Genomic DNA, 19,979 nt, shown 5'->3' with positions numbered 1-19,979 from the left:
CGCCGCCCCGCCCCGAGGAGCCACCGCCCAGCCGCTCGCAGGCGCCGCACGGAGCTGTGTCCCGGGGACTTGGGGCCGCAGGGAGGTGAGCGCGGGGCGACGAGCGGGGCAGGGCTCACGGCAGCCCAGCCACAGGCGCTGGAAGGGTCCCGAGGTTGTGCCCGAGACTGCCCTGGAGCGGTGGTGCGCGGCCAGGGAGGGTGCCCTGTGCCCGGTGCCCGCCCTGCGGAGCGCCTGGGTCCCACGTGGGCTCGGCTGGAGGCCCGGGCTGGCTCGGAAGGCGCCGGCGGGGCCGCTGGACCCGGTCTGCTGGCCCCTAGGGCTCCTCTCGAACAGGACGCCTAAGGGGTCCTTGGGCAACGGGGCGCCAAATGTAGGGGCAAGACGATTGGGCAGAGGTTTAAACCTCCGGAGGAAGAGAGGGGACTGCGCAGGGCAGTCCCGCCTGTGTCCCAGAAGTGCCTGCACTTCAGACCCTTCTCTCCCCTCCGTTTTCTCCCGGGAGAGCACCGGGCAATCTGAGGCCGAAGTTTGTTAGTTGAGCCGGCCAAGGTGGAAACAGGTGCGGGCATGGGGATGAGGGAGCCGGACTCACACCGCGGGGCTGGACCGGAGCTCAGAAATTGGGCCCAGGAGTCCTGACTTCTGGATGGAGGGGCTGGGGAAGGTTGGCTTGGGCTTGCCTTTTACCTTATTTAACCCCTCGGATGTTCCCCCAGGGCATTGGGTTAGAGACTGATGAGTCCCCTAGGGTACAGACCCCGCCCCACTCCCACGCCAGGGCGCAAACGAAGCCTAGGTTTTGGTCCTGCCCCATTCCATGAAAGATTAACGGAGGGGGCTCTAGGGTTGGAGCTACTGAGAGGGTGGCAGCAGGTGTGTCTGAGGAGCAGAAGGCGGGGGGAGCTGACCCCACATGGGGAGAGGCTGCTATTGCCTGGGCGGCTGGCATCAGGCCCCCAGTGTGTGCCATTTGCTGGTAAAATAATGAGACCAGCATCTGTCTTATTTGACCATCACTGTCTGTAGGGCAGGGAGTGGAGTGGAAAGGGAAGCGTGTTTTAGAGCAGTGATTCTCAACCAGGGGCGACTTTGCTTGCCATGGGATATTTGGCAATGTTGGAGTGATTTTGGGTGTCACACACTTGGGAGGGGAAATGAGTGTTGTTACTGGCAGGTAGTGGGTAGAGGCCAGGGACGCCACCAGATATCTTCAGGGCACAGGACAGTCTGGAGGAATTATCCAGCCCAAAGTGCTGTGCTGTGCCGTGCTGAGGCTGAGAAACCCTGCGCAGCACCTGGTCCGTCAGGTTCCTTCTCAATGATGCTCCCTCACTGGGGAAACTACCTCAGTTTTCCTGAGTGGTTAGGAGAGGAACTTGAAATAAACCTGAATGAGATAAGGGGTAAGGCGGTGTGAGGACACTTATTCCCCTTGCAAGAGTCCTCCTTTGGTGCCATGAACCACCACCGTTCCCGATCTCCACTGGCCCTGCAGGAAGCTGGTCTGGGTGCTGTGGGGTAGAGGTTGGGAATAGGGGACCCCGTCGCAGCCGAGGCCTGGAGTGCTTAACCCCAGGACAGTCTCCCAGGAAGGCTGGGCCGAGGCAGCCCTTGAGCTCAAATATCCCTGGGCTGGAAGGGTGGGCAAAGGATGAACTCTGTTCCCATAGATTTTTCCAAAGCTGAATTGCTGAGGCTGGCATGGGTGCCTGATACCATGTGACCTGCTGGAATTTTCCCTTCTGAACTCACACCTAACTCCTCCAATGATGTACACCTTTTGAAAGTGACATCCAAGGAGTATCAGGGCTCCTAATTCCTGGAAGCTCCCCAGGCTGCTTTCCTCCTGCAATAAAGAGGGCACCCTGGGTTAGCGGACGAGCCCTGGAGTGGGCCCAGCTGCTGGTGGGGTGGGAGCACCCTGGCTGTGGTGTTAGCTGAGCAGAGGTGAGAGATGGGAGACATCAAAGCACAGGCCAGGCGGCCCCCCGGTAGGGATGACTCAGAGTTGTTTGTGTTGGGCTGGAGGAATGTACTTCCAATTTTCTGGCAACAAGGAGGGGTGGCTGGCACGGTGGTAGAGGATCGGATGAAGCAGCCACGTCCGTGCCCAGGAGCCAGAGCTACTTCGCTGCCCTCCCTCCCCATTTTCTTGCAGTAGCCATTACACCCATCTGTTCACTTCTGGACTCGGCCTTCTTGCCTGGGAACCCTGGTGGAGGTTTTCGAGCTTGGCTTCTTTTTGCTGGTGTTGGTGGGGTTTTGTTTGTTTGTTTTGTTTTATTTTGTTTTTTTGGTCTCTCGACTGTAAAAGGCCGAAGTGAAACTCCCACCTTTTCATTTACACAAAAAACAAAAGTGGCCTCCATTGCTGTGAGCCTCTTGAGGGACAGGGCTGAGCACCCAGACTTAGACAAAGTTGTTCAGAAAGTCAGCGGTGGAGCTCAGGTGTGAACCCAGTTGCCCACCCTCAGGCCCAGCCCAGGAGCCCCACAAACAAACCCTCAGTGACTCCTACCTGTCTATATCTGGTGTAGACACACACACACACACACACATACACGAGACACACACACAGAAATACACACACACACAAACAGACACTCTCTTTCTCTCCAGCCTAGGAGGGGGACTTTTGTTCCTGTAAGAGGAGGAAAAAATCACACTACAAATGCTTTGGGTGACCTGGGACCCGAGTCCTGCTCTGGGGTCAGTGGTGCTGTTTTTGCTGTGGCCTCAGCTCTGGATACTGTGGTGGCCTCTCCACCAAGGTTTCTGTCCTCCTTGCTGTGTAAACTCTGCCCCAGACAAGGTGACAGATGACAGCAGAAGTCAAGGAGCTGCGCACACCTGCCCGTGAGTGTCCGAGTGGCATGGCTCAGCCTCCTGGTGCTTCCCTTTGGGCCTGGCCCCCGCCTGCCGCTGGCAAAGCACAGGGAAGACGTGTGCCCTCCTGGCTGCCTCTCCCCCTCCACACTCTCCTCAGATCTCTGTGCCACGTACTCTGGAGCAGGCCTCGGCATTGGCCTGTCTGCCCCAGGGGGTTTCCAGAGTGAGCTCACGCATCTGCACTGGCTGCACTGGCTGTCGGAAGCAGCTCCCGGTTTCCTATCTAGCTGAGCCAGGCTGGGGGAGGAGTGGCGGGGACGTCTGCGCCTGCCCAAGTGCAGGCTGACCTCGGCAGTGGTGGTGGCTAGTCAGGGACAGCTCTCAGGGCACGGGCAGCTTCACAGGGAAACCAAGCCTGCCTGGAATGTCATTTTGCCTCCCAGGAGACTTGGATGGGTGTAAAGAAAAACACATCTTCTGGAAATACAAAGCGCCACCATGTCCACGGCCCCTCCTTCAGCAAATGTATCCGGGCGCCCGACTGGGAGTTGTTTGTGGTCCGAAAGCCACTGGAAGGCAGTTCCAGCCCCAATGCCCGGCTCCTCCAGGAAAGTGGTTTCAGCCCAGTGGGCAGCGCGGAAGGTGGGCCAGAGACACTGTTTGGAGTGTGAGGGGAACCTTGTGACCAGTGGAAAAGGATGGAGGAGGATTCCAAACTTCAGGAGCTGGGCCAAGGCCCAGGGGCTGCTGGGCACAGTCATCCATGTGTGTGCTCAATAGGATGGGGTCACTTAACTAGCCTGTGCCTCAGTTTCCCCAGCTGCACAGTGGGGTCACTAACAGTAATCTACCTGGAGGGTTGCATGAGGTGAGGATTCCCGTGGTGAAGGTGTGCAGCCTTCAGTGCAGTGCCTGGCCATGGCAGGAGCAGTGAGGGGAGCCGTCGTGATAATGGTGTTAGGGAGGCTTCAGGTAGGGGCGTGGCTGCCAGTCCATAGCACAGCCTTGGGAGATGGCCAAGGCCCTGCCTCATGGGCTATCAAGGACTAGACGGGAACATACATATGGAGCAGTGGCACTGTTGTTGTTGTTGTTATTGTTATTCTGTAGGAGTGTGTCTGGGGTAGGGGGACCTCAGTGCCTTGGTGGCCAAGGGAAACGAGGGTGGGTGGGTTTCCATCTGGGCGTGAACTGTTGACCTCTGCCCGGGGATTTTCCTGGCCTGCCAGTGTGTGTGTCACTGACGGTGGGGTGGGGAGCAGATCATGGAGTTGGTGCCCCTCAGCTGTTCTTTCCCTGGCGTAGGTTCCTGGGGCTGGGAGCAGGGTAAAGCCACCTCAAGTCTTGGTTTTCTCCTCTGCCTCCCCCATGTGGCCCCCAACCCTGTGCCAGCAGGTGGTGCAGGGATGGCTTCCTGCCCTGATCTCCGCCAAGGCTCCCCAGGTTGTCAGTTCCATGTAGCCATAAGAAGATCTGGGGCCGAGCACAGTGGCTCATGCCTGTAATCCCAGCACTTTTGGGAGGCTGAAGCGAGTGGTCGCAAGGTCAGGAGATGGGGACCATCCTGGCTAACACAGTGAAACTCCGTCTCTACTAAAAATACAAAAAATTAGCTGGGTGTGGTGGCAGGCACCTGTAGTCCCAGTTACTCGGGAGGCTGAGGCAGGAAAATCGCTTGAACTCAGAAGGCGGAGGTTGCAGTGAGCCGAGATCACACCACTGCACTCCAGCCTGGGCGGCAGGGTGAGACTCCGTCTCAAAAAAAAAAAAAGAGAGATCTGGAAGAGGAGGGTGGAGGATGTGCTGTGGGGTTTGGAGTGGAAACAGGACTTTGAACCCTGGCCTAAGCCCCTTTTGACCTTGCCCGCCCGTGAGGATGATGACAGCTGCCTCTCACCCTCAGCCTCAATTAAATGAGCTCATGTTTGTAAAAGTCTTTTGCAAGCCGAGCAGTGCCACCCAGGCAGTTAGGTGCTGTCCCTTCTTCATGAATTAAAGGCCTTTGCACGCGGAACTCACTCCAGCACCCCAAACTCTCAGAGTCCTCACCCGTTCTTTTTCCCCTGCCCCTCGCCAGTTCCAGGGTGGCAGGAGGCTGCAGAGTGTGGAGGTTAAGAGCGCAGGGCCCTGGCTGGGGTTGTAGCCCTACCACTCCCTAACTGTGGGACCTTGGATAGGTGACTTCATCTCTCTGAGCCTCAGTTTCCCCACCTGTCGAATAGAGATCTGTCCCCTGTGGGGCTCATGGCTCAGATAGAGACTAAGTGAGCGATGGTGGCAGAGCTCAGCCAGGAATAAAAGAAGCTTCCAACTGGGCGTTGGGTGTGTGCCAGGCAGCGTCCATTCATATCTGCTGTCATCTTCCCTGGCTCCCTCCATGGTGGGGCGTTGCCCCATCTCACAGCAGAGGAGGCAGGCTCCGCAGCACCCACTTGCCCAAAGTCTCCCAGCAGGTAGGTGGCCAAGGCAGGTTTGAGTCCTGTCTCTGGCCCCTTGTCCCTCCTCATTCCTCAGCAAGAGAGCCCCACGCTGCCCCAAAGCAAGGTGCGGGCCATGAGCGGTTGGCTTTGCAGGCCTGCTTGGGACGAGCAACCTGGTGGGCTGGTGTCCAGGTGTCCTGAAACCCTGGCAGCCACTGGGGCTAGGGCCAGCCTCTTCCCTGGGAAGCAGGGAGCCCCAGGGCAAGGATCTGGGAAATTAGGTTTATTAGTTCCTTAATGACTGTTTACAAGCTCAAAAGTGTCTGCCTGGCATTTTCCCTCCCTGCTGAGGGACTCCATGCAGCCAGGGGCAGAACGGGGCCTCCAGAAGTGCTCTGAGTGTGTCAAGGGGCGGGCCAGGGCCGCCATCAGCTCCCTGGGCTCTGCATGCTCACACCCAGCCAGCCCAGGCCTATTTCTGGCTGGGTGACACTGGGCAAAGTGCTTACCTCTCTGTACAGTGAGGCCTTGCACCTCAGCTGAGCTGCTCCTGGGGTAAGCCCGCATTCATGATGACATAGTCACCTAGATCTTAGACCCTGGGAGGATGCTAGCATCCTATGCATACACAGACTGAGGCCCAGAGATGTTCAGTGGCTTGTGCAAGATCACACAGCGGTTAGAGATGGGCCTAAGACCCTGTCTTCCACTATCAGGCCAGATTTTCACCATCTGGAGGCAGGTGGAAATCGGACAGGCTCCTACTTTGTAAGCGCAGGACAGAGCCCTGTCTGTGTACATGGGGCAGTCACAAATGGAAATGGCCTGGTCACACCTCAGTGTCAAGGAGCTCCAGCAGGAGTGAACCAGACCTCTCACGCAGACCCCAGGCTGCGTCCCATCCTGCCCCAACCACTGGGCTTGTGCTGGACCGCCGCTGCTTCCAACAGCCTGTGAAAACTCGGCTGCCGGGATGCAGAGAGGCGGACTTTCATGAATGTTTGCAGCAAAGGGCAGTTCCCACCGAGCCTGTGTTGCTGTGGCACTGTGTGGTGCATACCCCACCCTGGAAACCTTCCAGTGTCCTGGTGTCTGACCCCAAATGGACAGGGCCTTTTGGGCCCCAGGGGCCACTTCTAACTCCTCCCCTTCACAACGATGCTGAGGGAGCAGGAGAACTGGGGTCCGGCGGCTGCGCGTGCCCCCTTCCCTTCATTGCCCCGAAGCCTGCAGTCCAGCCCCAGGCTCGGGAGCGGCTGTGTCTTCCCTGGGATGTGGAAGGCACCTGTATCCCTGCCCAGCTGCTGCCACTTGCCTGCCTCCACCAGCAGCTTTGTTTTGTTTTGTTTGTGTGTTTTTTGAGATGGAGTCTTGCTCTGTCGCCCAGGCTGGAGGGCAGTGGCGTGATCTCAGCTCACTTCAACCTCCGCCTCCCAGGTTCAAGTGATTCTCCTGCCTCAGCCTCCTGAGTAGTTGGGATTACAGGTACCTGCCACCACGCTTGGCTAATTTTTGTATTTTTAGTAGAGATGGGGTTTTACCATGGTGGCCAGGCTAGTCTAGAACTCCTGACCTCGGGTGATCCGCCCACCTCAGTCTCCCAAAGTGCTGGGATTACAGGCGTGAGCCACTGTGCCCAGCCTCCACCAGCAGCTTTTGAAATCCAGAAATTTCCAGGGGAGGGCACTGTGGTGGTTGGGGCCCGGCACTGTGTCCAGCTCAAGAGGCCTGGCTGCACTGCCACCTCCTTTGATGCCCTCCCCTGTATCTTGCCAGCAACTGCTGCACCTTGGGCTTTGGGGATGCAGGGCTCAGGCACCCCCAGCTCAGCCTACTTCCTGGACCGGGAACCCCAGCAGAGGAGGGGCGTTTGTATCTCTGCCATCCCCGCTGACAGCGGGTCCTGAGAAAACCCAGATGGTTGGTGCAGAGGGGGCGTCAGGCTGCACTACCCTAAGAACATGACATGTCACCCCCCAGTCCCCCGCGACACACACACGCAGGTTCACACTCTCACACCCTGATCTTGGTGGCTCCCTGGAGCGCAGCGCCCGCTTCCCGTGTCTGTGGTTGGCTTATGACACCCCAGCCACTCTAACCAGGTTAAAGGGAGCCCAGAGCCTGGGGCCTGATGGGAAAAAGCCCAAAGAAGCCAGGGGATGGTCAAGCCCCTGAACCTGCCCCTGGGGGTTCTTGATCTTCTGAACTGAGTTTGGGGCAAGCCCAGGAGGGGCGAGGAGGAGAAAGAAACGGCTCTCTGGGCCGGGCCCGCTGGCAGTGGGATGTCTGGGGAGGTGTGTGAGCCCACAGGCCGCTTCGTTTCTCTCCATCAGCGGCTGTGGGCTGAAGCATGTACCGGCGGAGTGGGTTGAGATCGTGTCTGCGCCCACTTGCCACCAGCTCCGGCCTCTGGGGAGGTGGTGCTGAAAGGGAGGGAGAGCAGCTCCTGTTTGGCTCCTGGAGACAGACAGCTAGGTGTCCCACCCTCAGAGTCCCCAACCCCCTCTCCCCTCTGCTAACTCTGCCGGTGGAGCTCACGCCGCAGCTTGTGCCACCCCTGCCCTCCTATTTTGTCTCTCATGACTCTCCCCAAATCCTGCCCCCAGGCCCCCAGCCAGCCTTCTTGCCACTTTCCTGCCCTTTACTCTTGCCCCTTCTACCTCTTGCCAGGGCAAGGAAGTGTGCAGGGCAGCGTCACTGGCTCCGTGAGGCCCAACTTGGGGATGCATGGGGACATGTGAGGACAGTTGTCCCATGAGCTGTCCTTCCGGGCCTCTGGGGCTGGAGAAACCCCGGGGTCAGCAGAACCACGGGTTTTACTGGGGATTGCACAGTGGGTGAGGCCCAGCTTCCTCTTTGCCGCTTTCTAAAAATGCCCTGGTTCCCAGCAGGGCCACAGGCAGGGAAAATGAGTTTCAGTTTCTATGGCAGGGAAGCTGGGGAGAGAAGCAGTTTCCTCGTCCCCAGCCCTCACCCTAAGCATCCTGTGATTCAACCGGGAAGACGTAGCCCCAAGCCTCCCACTGCCCTCCTTCTGTCCTGACTGCCCACTCCCGGGGACACCCGGTGACTCGCTTCGCCCACCCGCAGCTCCGGAGCCAGGCTGGAAGCAGCTTCCGGCCCAGGGGGTGGTTTCCCCACTTCCTCTCTTCAGGTGGCTAGAGCCCCTCCCTTCAGGAGGTCCCCTAAACTTCCTGATCATATCCAGTGGGTAATAGTGGTCTCCCTCTTTCCTGTCTGGAGGGGAAGAGGCTGCTTACTCCTTATCCAAGGGCCTGTCCCACCCCTTTGTCCCCATTTCTGGCCACATGCAGGCTAAGCCCTTGTATCAAGCCTCTGCCTGTTTCCCTCTGGGCTGCACCTGCCACGCTCCCCCTGCCCCGCCGCCTAAAGCCCATAGAGCCCAGGGCTTGTGGGGACTGCACCCTTCATTAGCAAGACTCGGAGCCTCTAGAAACCCACTTGTGTGGGGGTGGGGAGTGTAGGGAGGTTGGTGGCACCAGGTGGAGAGAGAGAGGGAACTGGAGTTGGGAGGGGCAGTAGGCTGGGCCTGCGTGAAGGAGTGTGGCTTGTACAGTCCGCATGTTGGGGGGACCCTTGTACCCTGCCTGGGCTGGCTGGTAGGGCTTTGTTGGAGACCTCCCTGGGGGTGGCCTTGCTTACCCAGCTGTGCAGGACAGGCTTGGTTGGGAGTGCCCAGCCCCACCCTTTGTGGGGAAACCGGATTCTCTGGGCAGCAGTGGTAAATGATGTCTGAGTCTGCATTTCTGTTGGATGTGCCTGAGCTCCGCTGCTGCTAGCTGGGTTATGCTATCTCCAGAGCTATCTGCAGTGGGGGAGGCCCTGAGCCTGGGCAGGGGAGTGTGCAGAGGCCTCAGCCCGTGGGACCTGGGGGTGATCTGAACTCTGCACTTCACTTTTTCTCAGGATTTCCCCGCCCCACCCTAAAGGAGGAGGAAATAGAGTCTGTCCCACCCTAAGCCCCAGTCCCTCTCCTCGGGTCCCTTTGGCATCTCCCAGCTGGGCTGGGGCTGAAGACCCTTCTCTGGGGTTGGCCACAGTGAGGCCAGGATCTGGCTGGGCAGGTGGCAGTGTTCCGCCTGTGGGATGGGTGCGGAGGTGGGCCTGGGGGTCTTAGAGAGACAGCGGCGGATGTGACTGTGGGCCAGGAGGAAGCCTGGTCCCAGGGTGTCACCATTTCCCCTGCAGTGAGCAAGCATTTCTAGGGCTCGGAGACAAGTGCTGTGTGGGGCGGCTCCAGCTTGCCAGGACTTTTTTTCTGTCTGGTTCCTGCCATCTGGACTTGAGCCATGCTGAAGGCCAGAGTGGGTCTAACAGTCTCCACTCCTTTCCCCGTTGAGCCCCAAGGAGGGGACTGGGCTTTTGCACCCCTACCCCAACTTCTGCACGAGTTGGAGGCGGTTGATCTCAATGGTGGAAAGCGGCTGGTGTAATCATGCTTTCATACTCCATGTTTAGGCTTCATAGGTGTCAGAGCTGGGCCGTGACCTTATCCCATTCCCTCAGAGAAGGGAACTGAGGCCGGAGAGTGTAGCTGCTGTCAGGCCACCGCCCAGGCCTCTTGTGCTCTGTGGTTCAGACGGTGCTCCTGGTGCCAGGCTCCTGTCCAGGAAGACGTGCCCACCCGCCTTGGTCCTGTCTCTGCTCTCTGGTCTCAGGCCACCTCTCTTTGGAACCCCCACCCCCCACCGATTGCCCTGGGGCTGACCAGGCTCTCCTCTCCCTCAGTGTGGGTTTTGGGAGCCTCTGTCATCAGGAGGTTGGCACAGCAGTGCAGCGGATCCTGGGCGGGGGTCTCAGCTGGGATGGCCTGGCCTTGGGATAGGGAGGCTGGCTGGAGAGAACCCCAGATCCAAAAGCAGTGCCTGCGGCAGGCTAGGGAGCTAGGTGGGGAGTCTAGTGGGGAGGTCCACTGGACACTTATCCTGGCACAGCATGTAGCGTCCTCCATCCTGGCCCTGCTAAGGGGGCACAGCCAGTAGGGTAGGAGCTCTCAGTGGAGCCCTCCAAAGGGGGCTGCTTTCTGGAGCAGCTGCAGGATGGGGGAGACCACTTCCATCTAGGGCTGCTATGGACTGACTGACCACCCCCATCCCCACCCTCTCACTAGCTTCCGCTTCCCATTCAGTCAGCCATTGATGAGGGCCCACTGGATGCAGAATCCTGGGCTGCCCGGGGTTGGATAGGGGACTCCTACACGTGGGTAAATCTGCGAGATGCTGGAGAGAGCAGGCAATAAAGTGACTGATTCTCTCTGGAGGTGACATTTCACTTTCCTAGTAGGGCTTGGCCAGGTAGGGAAGGTGGAGCCTTGTGTGCCAGGCGCAACACTTCAGATGAGAGGAGGTGAGAGCTTGGGGATGGCATAGGGATGTGGTTTGTCTGGTGAGGGTGTGGCAGGGAGGGCCAGCCTGAAGGGACCTCCAGGGAGGTGTGAACAGATCTGAGTTCCAGAAAGATCCTACCTGCTTGGCAACCTTAACTGAACTGGAGTCTGGAGGCCCCACCCTTGCACCTGGCTCCTTCCACTACTTGCCTCCCATCCCCCAATGCCAGTTCCCCAGGGCAGTGCCCTCCCCATGCCCTCTTGGTGTACCCTGGTCCCAAAGGAGGCCAAACTATGAACTTTTCCTGCAGAGGTCCCAGGTGAGGCTGTTGTCTTGGAGCTGTCCCCAGAGCAGGCTCAGGACGAGGTGACCTGGCCACAGCTTCAACCGAGTGGGGTCCCGGTGTGGCTGCCAGGGCTCCTTGGCACCAACCCAGCCCAGTGGATTGATCTCTGAGGACCTCGTCATACTTGGCCGGGCAGTCTGCCCTGGGGCGTGGGGTCAAGACACCCTAGCACTTCGGGATGGAAGGAGGTGAAGCCTGCTGGACTAGCCTTAAAGAAGCGGGAGACATCCTAGCTCTGCCTCAGTATTTCTCCTCTGCACCCAGCATTCTGCTCCCCAAATGTCCCAAATATGCAGGGGATCAAGGAACACTGCTTGATGGAATCACTGGGGGGCCTGGGCTACTCCCCAGCCTCTGGTTTGCCCCATGCCAAGTTCCCTCTCTGGCTCCCTGAGAGGGGGGTCTTCTAGCCCCAGTCTTAGGGCAGGAGGGAGCCCGTCCCCTAGGAGCCCCCAGGCCCCGGAGCCAGACATCGGGCATCCTAGCTGCACACTTTCTTGGCTATATGAGCTTGGGCAAGTTACTGAACCCCTCTGAGCCTCCGTTCACCATCTACAGAATGGAAGACACGCTAACGTCTCCCTGGAAGGTGTTTTGAAGGGTAACGCGTGTAAAGGCCCAAACAAGGCCCAGCACAGTTAAGGACTTAATCCTTCCTGGCCTCGAGAGGGATTCCGGCACCTTGGGGTTCCCCTCAAAGGAGGACCTGGTCAGGACGTCTTAAAAACAAACAGGAATGCCCCTGGGTTTTGTGCTTTAAAATGGTTGATTTTATGTTGTATGGCTTTTACCTTCAATAAATTGCTAATCAAAGCAACAAAACACTTCCAGATCATTTGAACTTTGCCTTAAGTATCAGAAGGCAGCTAGTAATTTCTGGACTTTGAAAGTTAAATATGTGGGGTTCTTTTGTTTTGTTTTGTTTTGTTTCAAGACTGAGTCTTGCTCTGTCACCCAGGCTGGAGTGCAGTGGCGCGGTCTCAGCTCACTGCAACCTCTACCTCCCAGATTCAAGCAATTCTCTTGCCTCACCCTCCCTAGTAGCTGGGATTACAGGCATGTGCCACCACACCTGGCTAGTTATTTTGTTGTTTTTGGTTTTGGTTTTGGTTTTGTGACAGAGTCTCGCACTGTCGCCTGGGCTGGAGTGCAGTGGCACGATCTCAGCTCACTGCAACCTCTGCCTCCCATGTTTAAGTGATTCTCCTGCCTCAGCCTACTGAGTAGCTGGGATTATAGGCGCCTGCCACCACACTCGGCTAATTTTTTTGTATTTTTAGTAGAGATGGGGTTTCGCTATGTTGGCCAGACTGATCTCGAACTCTTGACCTCATGATCCACCCGCCTTAGCCTCCCAAAGTGCTGGGATTACAGGCATGAGCCACTGCACCCAGCCCTGGCTAATTTTTGAATTCTTAGTAGAGATGAGGTTTCACCATGTTGGCCAGGCTGGTCTCGAACTCTTGACCTCATAATCTGCCCACCTCGGCCTCCCAAAGTGCTGGGATTACAGGCGTGAGCGCCTGCGCCCAGCCCAAAAATACATGGTTTTATTTGTTTTTTGCGACAGAGTCTCCTTGTGGCCCAGGCTGGAGTGCAATGGCACAATCTCGACTCACTGCAACCTCTGCCTCCCAGGTTCAAGCAATTCTCCTGCCTCAACCTCCCGAGTAGCTGGTACTAAAGGTGTGCACCACCATGCCCAGCTAATTTTTGTATTTTTAGTAGAGATGGTTTTTCACCATGTTGGCCAGGCTGATCTTGAACTCCGGACCTCAGGTGATCTACCTGCTTCAGACTCCCAAAGTGCTGGGATTACAGGTGTGAGCTACTGCACCTGGCCGAAAGTTAAATGTTTCTGTACCATTCAAGTAATATTGAGAAAAATAACGGGGCCATCTTGACTTTAATGTCCCATTCCAATCAGGTTCTCAGACCAGAGGACTGTTGTTAGGTGAGTGATTGTAAACACCCTGAGGCCAGTGCCCCTTGCTGCTTGGCACTCGGAGATGCCTGATTAGCACCTTTAATCCCTCACCAGTAAGGCAGGTGGAATTGGCCCCATTTTACAGATGGGAAGACTGAGGTCAGGAAGGTTAAAGCACTCAGTGGTGGGCATGCTCCCTGGAACCGGCCCTCCTTTCTTCCAGCTGTGAGTGCCCAGGAAGCTGCACCGCATGGCCTGGAGCTGTCTATCCATCCTTGCAGCCACCTATCTGTCCGTCGACCCTTCCACATACTGAGGCTTGACGCCGGAGCATTTGTACAGGGCAAGGAGAAGACAAGAACATGCTCTAAAGCCCTTCACAGCAAGACCCAGGAAGCCGCAGGCAAACTCAGACTCGAAGGTAGGAAGCTGGGCAGCTGGGTGGCTGGACCCAGGGCACTGACTGCTGTGGCCACATCCAGATGCCTCCTGCGGGGTCCACACTCTCTATCTGAACAGCGGTAGACAGTGAATGAAGCAAGTTAATTCAGGGAGCGACAGGGAGGAATAAGGGCAGGGAAGGGATGGGCACGGTGGCTCACGCCTGTAATCCCAGCGTTTTGGGAGGCTGAGGTGAGTGGATCACCTGAGGTCAGGAGTTCAAGACTGGCCTGACCAACATGGCAAAACCCCATCTCTACTAAAAATACAAAAAAATTAGCTGGGCATGGTGGCATGCACCTGTAGTCCCAGCTACTTGGGAGGCTGAGGCAGGAGAATCGCTCGAACCTGGGAGGCAGAGGTTGCAGTGAGCCGAAATCATGCCACTGCACTCCAGCCTGGGTGAGACGTCTTGTCTCGCAAAAAAAAAAAAAAAAAAAAATGGCCGGCCGGGCGCCCGTGGCCACGCCTGTCTAATCCCCAGCACTTTTGGAGGCCGAGACGGCGCGGGATCACAAGGTCAGGAGATCGAGACGGCATGGTGAAAACCCCGTCTCTACTAAAAATGAGCAAAAAATTAGCCGGGCTGCGGGGGTGGCGGCGCCTGTCAGTCCCAGCTACTGCAGGGGAGGCTGAACGGCAGGAGAATGGCGTGGAACCGGCGGGAGGCGGAGCTTGCAGTGAGCTGAGATCTGGCCACTGCCACTCCGAGACTGGGCGACAGAGCGGAGACTCCGTCTCAAAAAAAAAGAAAAAAAAAAAAAAAAAGCCAGGCACGCTGGCTCACACCTGTAATCCGAGCACCTTGGGAGGCCAAGGCGTGTGGATCACCTGAGGTCGGGAGTTTGAGACCAGCCTGACCAAGGTGGAGAAACCTGGTCTCTATTAAAATTACAAAATTAGCTGGGCATGGTGGTGCATGCCTGTAATCCCAGCTACTCGGGAGGCTGAGACAGGAGAATCGCTTGAACCCAGGAGGCAGAGGCTGCAGTGAGCCGAGATTGTGCCATTGCATAGCAGCCTGGGCAATAAGAGCAAAACTCTGTCTCAAAAAAAAGAAAAAAAAACCAGGAAGGGAGGTGAGGTGGGACCGGCACTGCTCAAGGTGGGGCAGGAGGACACTTGAACCGCAACAAGGAGGCTGAGAAGAGCCACCCCCTCCGCTGTGTGATGGTCTGGGACAGTCACTGGACTGGCTCATTCAGAGGCCCAACATTATGGAGCACCTGCTTTGCTGAGAGAGAATTCACACACCAGTTGATTCACCCATTTAAAGTGGACCATCAGTGTTTTTATTTATTTATTTATTTTTTTGAGACAGGGTCTCACTCTGTTGTCCAGGCTGGAGTGCAGTGGCGAGATCATAGCTCACTGCAGCCTCGACCTTCCAAGCTCAAGCCATCCCTCTGCCTCAGCCTCCTGAGTAGCTGGGACTATATGTATGCACCACCATATCTGGCTAATTTTTTAAATTTTTTGTACAGATGGAGTCTCACTATGTTGCCCAGGCTGGTCTTGAACTCCTGGGCTCAAGTGATCTTCCTGCCTCAAACTCTCAAATTGCTGGGATTACAGGCGTGAACCACCGCTCCCAACCCTCCGTGGTTTTAATGTATTCACAGAGGCTGGGCACGGTGGCTCACACTTGTAATCTCAGCACTTTGAGAGGCTGAAGCAAACTTGAGGTTAGGAGTTCCAGAATAGCCTGTAGCCAACATGGTGAAACCCCATCTCTACTAAAGATACAAAAATTACCCAGGCGTGGTGGCTTGCGCCTGTATTCCCAGCTACTCGGGAGGCTGAGGCAGGAGAATCACTTGAACCTGGGAAGCAGAGGTTGGCAGTGAGTCAAAATCACACCACTGCACTCTAGTCTGGGTGACAGAGCAAGACTCTGTCTCAAAAATATATATGTCTGTGTGTATATGTACATATTTATACATATTCACAAAATTGTGCCACCATCACCACAGTTTTAGATTGCTTTCATCACCCCCTAATGAAAGCCTGCACCCTTTAGCTGTCATCCCCCACCCAGTCCCACCTTTCCAGCCCTAAGAACCACTACCCTGCTTCTGTCTGTAGATTTCCCTATTCTATTCTGGGCTTTCATATGAATGGACTCATGCAGAGGTGGCTACTGTGCCTGGCTCCTGTCCCTGGGCACAATGTTCTCGAGGCTCGCCCATGTTGTAGCTTTGTTGGGACATCCTTTCATGGCTGAAGGATGCTCCATTGTGTGGCTCAATCACGTTTTATATTCGTGCCTTCATCTGCTGACGAGCACTTGTGCTGTTTCCCTGCTCGGGCTCTGCAGAGCCGTGCGCCGAACACTTCCTGTCCAGGTGTCTGTGTGGACACAGTGCTTCAGTGTGTGAAGCCATCTGCTCTTTTTTTTTTTCCCCTGAAACGGAGTCTCACTCTGTCACCTAGGCTGGAGTGCAGCGGTGAGATCTTGGCTCACCACTAACTCAGCCTCCCAGATTCAAGCGATGCTCCTGCCTCAGCCTCCAGGGTAGCTAGGATTACAGGGATGCGCCACCATGCCCAGCTAATGTTTTTTGTATTTTTAGTAGAGATAGGCTTTCTCCATGTTGGTCAGGCTGGTATCGAACTCCTGACCTCAGGTGATCTGCCCACCTCTGCCTCCCAAAGTGCTGGGATTACAGGCGTGAACCACCGCACCCAGCCACAGCTGGGGGTTTTAACAAGAAGACAGTCATGGGGCAGAGCAAGAGATGAAAGGAAGAGAATGAAACAGGCAGAGGGTGTTAATTCTGGTGGAGTCAGAGGGGAATTGGGGACTGGCGGCATATGCACGGGAAAGCCCCAGATGGAGTGCTGGGCAAGAGCCACTGAAATTCGGAATGCACTTACCCTTCAACCCAGCCATTCTGCTTCCAGAACTTGATCTTGTAATACTAAAACAAGCACATGTGGTGTATGCAAGAGTGTTAGTTGCAACATCAGACCCATGTCTCAAATTCCGGAAACATCCTAAATAACCAGCAATCCGGACTTAAGTGAATCCTGGTGCATTCCACTCTATGAAATCTTTGCATTCATCAAAAAAGACAGAGGCCTAGGGCCAGGCATGGTGGCTCACACCTGTAATCCCAGCACTTTGGGAGGCTGAGACAGGTGGATCACCTGAGGTCAGGAGTTCAAGACCAGCCTGACCGACATGGAGAAACCCCATCTCTACTAAAAATACAAAATTAGCCGGGCATGGTGGCCTATGCCTGTAATCCCAGCTACTCAGGAGGCGGAGGCAGGAGAATCACTTGAACCTGGGAGGTGGAGGTTGCAGTGAGCCGAGATCATGCCACTACACTCCAACCTGGGTGACAGAGTGAGACCCCATCTCAATAAAAAAAAAAAAAAAAGGGTCTATCTGTATGTGTTAACAGGGAAATTTGTCTACAATGCAGATAGAGTGTGGACAGGGCATGGTGGGTTACGCCTGTAACCCCAGCTACTCGGGAGGCTGAGGCAGGAGAATTGCTTGAACCTGGGAGGCGGAGGGTGCAATGAGCCAAGATCACACCACTGCACTCCAGCCTGGGCAACAGAGTGAGACCCTGTCTCAAAAAAAAAAAAAAAAAGTTACGAGTTATGTGTAAAATTTTGAAGTATGTAGTTTCCAGGCCCAGAGAGGCCTTCCAGAGGGTGGGGGGAAAGGTGGGTCACATGCTCATGTTCTGCTTTATAGAATACTGAATTTTTTTTTCTTTTTGTTGAGATGGAATCTCTCACTGTCACCCAGCCTGGAGTGCAATGGCACAATCTCGGCTCACTGCACCCTCCGACTCCCGCGTTCAAGCAATTCTCCTGCCTCAGCCTCCCGAGTAGCTGGGACTACAGGCGCCCACCACCACGCCTGGCTAATTTTTTGTGTTTTTAGTAGAGAAGGGGTTTTACCGTGTTGGCCAGGCTGGTCTCGAACTCCTGACCTCGTGATCTGCCCACCTCAGCCTCCCAAAGTGCTGGGATTACAGGCGTGAGCTACTGCGCCCAGCTGAATTTTTTTTTTCTTTGAGACCGACTCTTACTCTGTCGCCCAGGCTAGAGTGCAGTGCTATGACCTTGGCTCACAGCAATCCCCGCCTCTCGTGTTCAAGCGATTCTCCTGCCTCAGCCTCCGGAGTAGTTGGAACTACAGGCATGAGGTACTATGCCTGGCTGATTTTTGTATTTTAGTAGAGATGGAGTTTCACGTTGTTGGCCAGGCTAGTCTCGAACTCCTGGCCTCAAATGATCCATCTACCTCGGCCTCCCAAAGTGTTGGAATTATAGGTGTGAGCCACTGCACCCGGCTGTGTGATTTTTTTTTTTTTTCAATGAGCATATGCCACTTTTATTGTTAAACAATGTTCTCACTATGGGGGAAAAGTGCCAGACAGGTGGCAGTTTTAGTTATCTTTTTTTTTTTTTGAGACATTGTCTAGCTCTGTCACCCAGGCTGGAGCGCAGTGGCAGGATCTTGGCTTACTGCAACCTCTGCCTCCCGGGTTCAAGCAATTCTCATGCCTCAGCCTCCCAAGTAGCTGGGATTATAGGCATGTGCCACCACTCCTAGCTAATTTTGTATTTTTAGTAGAGACGGGGTTTTACCACATTGTCCAGGCTGGTCTCAAACTCCTGACCTCAGGTGATCTACCTGCCTCAGCCTCCCAAAGTGCTAGGATTACAGGCATGAGCCACACGCCCAGCCAGTTTTAGTTATCTTTGAAAACTGAACTGGGGCTGGGCGCGGTGAGCTTGTACCTGTAATCCCAGTACTTGGGAGGCCGAGGCAGGCAGATGGCTTAAGCCCAGGAGTTCTCGACCAGCCTGGCTGACATGGAGAGACCCCACCTCTACAGAAAAAAGACAAGAAAAATAAACTGGGCGACCCTGGAGGACAGGGACCAGCACGGTAGGTTTCTCATCTCTTGGCCCACCTCGGCCTCCCAAAGTGCTAGTATTACAGGCGTGAGCCACCGTCCCTGGCCTGCATCTTCGTGTTCTTTTCAGGCTTTGTTTCTTGCCTGGAGCAGAGAGATCAGAAATTGAATGAAGTAGTAAGTTGAGGACCTCCTAGACCCATATGGTCCGGGATGCAAATGATGTTCAGAAATAGACCTCACTCCAACCACTGGGCATGAGGTTCAGCCTGGTTCAGGCTGGGTTTAGTCCCCAGGGATGTTTGTTTTTGGGTGTGTGTGTGTGTGTGTGTGTGTGTGTGTGTGTGTGTGTGTTGTTTTCAGACAGAGTCTTGCTCTGCTGCCCAGGCTGGAGTGCAGTGGCACGATCTCAGCTCACTGCAACCTCTGCCTCCTGGGTTCAAGCCATTCTGCCTCAGCCTTCCGAGTAGTTGGGATTACAGGCGTGAGCCACCACGCCTGGCCCTCCAGGGATGTTTGAACCAACTTTAGGCAGGTCGGTTCTCGGTCTGGGCTGCGTGCCCTGGCGTCAGGGTCCTGACACCCCGCCACCCCTTCCACCGCCCACCGCTGCTCTCTCGGTCTCCATTCCAGCCCTCCCACCGCCTGCCCACAATGGCCTCTGCTGACAAGAACGGCGGGAGCGTGTCCTCTGTGTCCAGCAGCCGCCTGCAGAGCCGGAAGCCACCCAACCTCTCCATCACCATCCCGCCACCCGAGAAAGAGAACCAGGCCCCTGGCGAGCAGGACAGCATGCTGCCTGAGGTAAGGGGGCTGGCCTGGGGACTCACTGTCCTGCCACAGGCAACAGATGTGCCCATGTGACACCTTCTGGACAGTTTCACTTCCCAGAGGGGCTCCTTCCTGAGCCACAGCTGCTGCCTGTGCAGCCCTTGACTCAGGCCCCACCCCCTCCTTCCTGGGCCCAAAATATCACAGGGAGTAAGGCCAGGAACCGGGCTCACTCTCACTGTGGTCAGAGGCACATAGGAAGGCCCAGCCCCAAGAAAGGGCTTGCTGGTAACCCTGGGGCCCTGGCTGTTTTCATTTCACCCCCTAGGCCTGGACTCTTGGTCTCTCTTCTGAGGGCTGGGGGCTTTCTTTGACGTGGGTGAGCAGGGGACAGTGTCTCCCTGGCATCAGCAGCCCGCCTAGGCAGTGCCTGCTTCCTGTGAGAGGACGAAAACGAATCAGTGTTTCCGACAGTCTGGTCTAGTGCCCCATAAAGAGCTCATTGAAAACAGGCTTGTAGCAGCGTGGGCTCCCTGCACAGCCTGGAGTATAAAGGGAAGCGATGTTAACGCCCCCCGCTCACCCAAGAGCTCTGCACAAGACACAGCAGCAGGCAGGAGCATCATGGCACAGAGGGGAGGGACTGGATGAGGAGTTAGGAAAACACATGCTGGGATTGATGGAGAAACGTTAGACAATGGCGATTTTAAATTCAGAATGAGGCTGGGTGCGGTCGCCTCATGCCTGTAATCTCATCACTTCGGGAGGCTGAGGCAGCCGGATCACTTGAGCCCAGGAGCTTGAGACCAGACTAGGCAACACAGCAAGACCCTGTCTCTGCAAAAGAAAAAAGAGGTGGGTGTGATGGCACATGCCTGTAACCCAGCTAGTTAGGACACTGAAGTAGAAGGCTTGCTTGAGCCTGGGAGGTCAAGGCTCCAGTGAGCTATGATGGTGCCGCTGCCCTCCAACCTGGGCAACAGAGCAAGACTCTGTCCCCAAAAAAAA

At 56.0% G+C, this 19,979-nt stretch overlaps 1 protein-coding gene across 3 annotated transcripts in view; it reads left to right on the top strand.

Annotated features, from left to right (window-relative positions):
* The first annotated feature begins 6 nt into the window (after positions 1 to 6).
* Positions 7 to 19,979, top strand: part of RHBDF2 (rhomboid 5 homolog 2) — a 29,947-nt gene continuing 9,974 nt past the window's right edge. The window contains exons 1-3 of one of the 3 annotated variants that reach the window (XM_017884906.1): positions 7 to 85; positions 13,097 to 13,294; positions 18,834 to 19,004. In XM_017884906.1, the coding sequence (XP_017740395.1) occupies positions 18,855 to 19,004 (150 nt within the window). In that variant the 5' untranslated portion in view covers positions 7 to 85; positions 13,097 to 13,294; positions 18,834 to 18,854. Of the gene's footprint in view, positions 86 to 13,096; positions 13,295 to 18,680; positions 18,736 to 18,833; positions 19,005 to 19,979 lie in introns of those variants that run through there. The other 2 variants (XM_017884907.1, XM_017884909.1) reach the window with 2 other exon arrangements.

The sequence above is a fragment of the Rhinopithecus bieti genome, unplaced genomic scaffold (assembly GCF_001698545.2).
Source record: "Rhinopithecus bieti isolate Rb0 unplaced genomic scaffold, ASM169854v2 scaffold_13400, whole genome shotgun sequence".
Taxonomy (NCBI): Eukaryota; Metazoa; Chordata; class Mammalia; order Primates; family Cercopithecidae; genus Rhinopithecus; species Rhinopithecus bieti.
The sequence above is the reverse complement of the archived record's forward strand: the minus strand, read 5'-3'. Positions and strand labels throughout refer to the sequence as shown.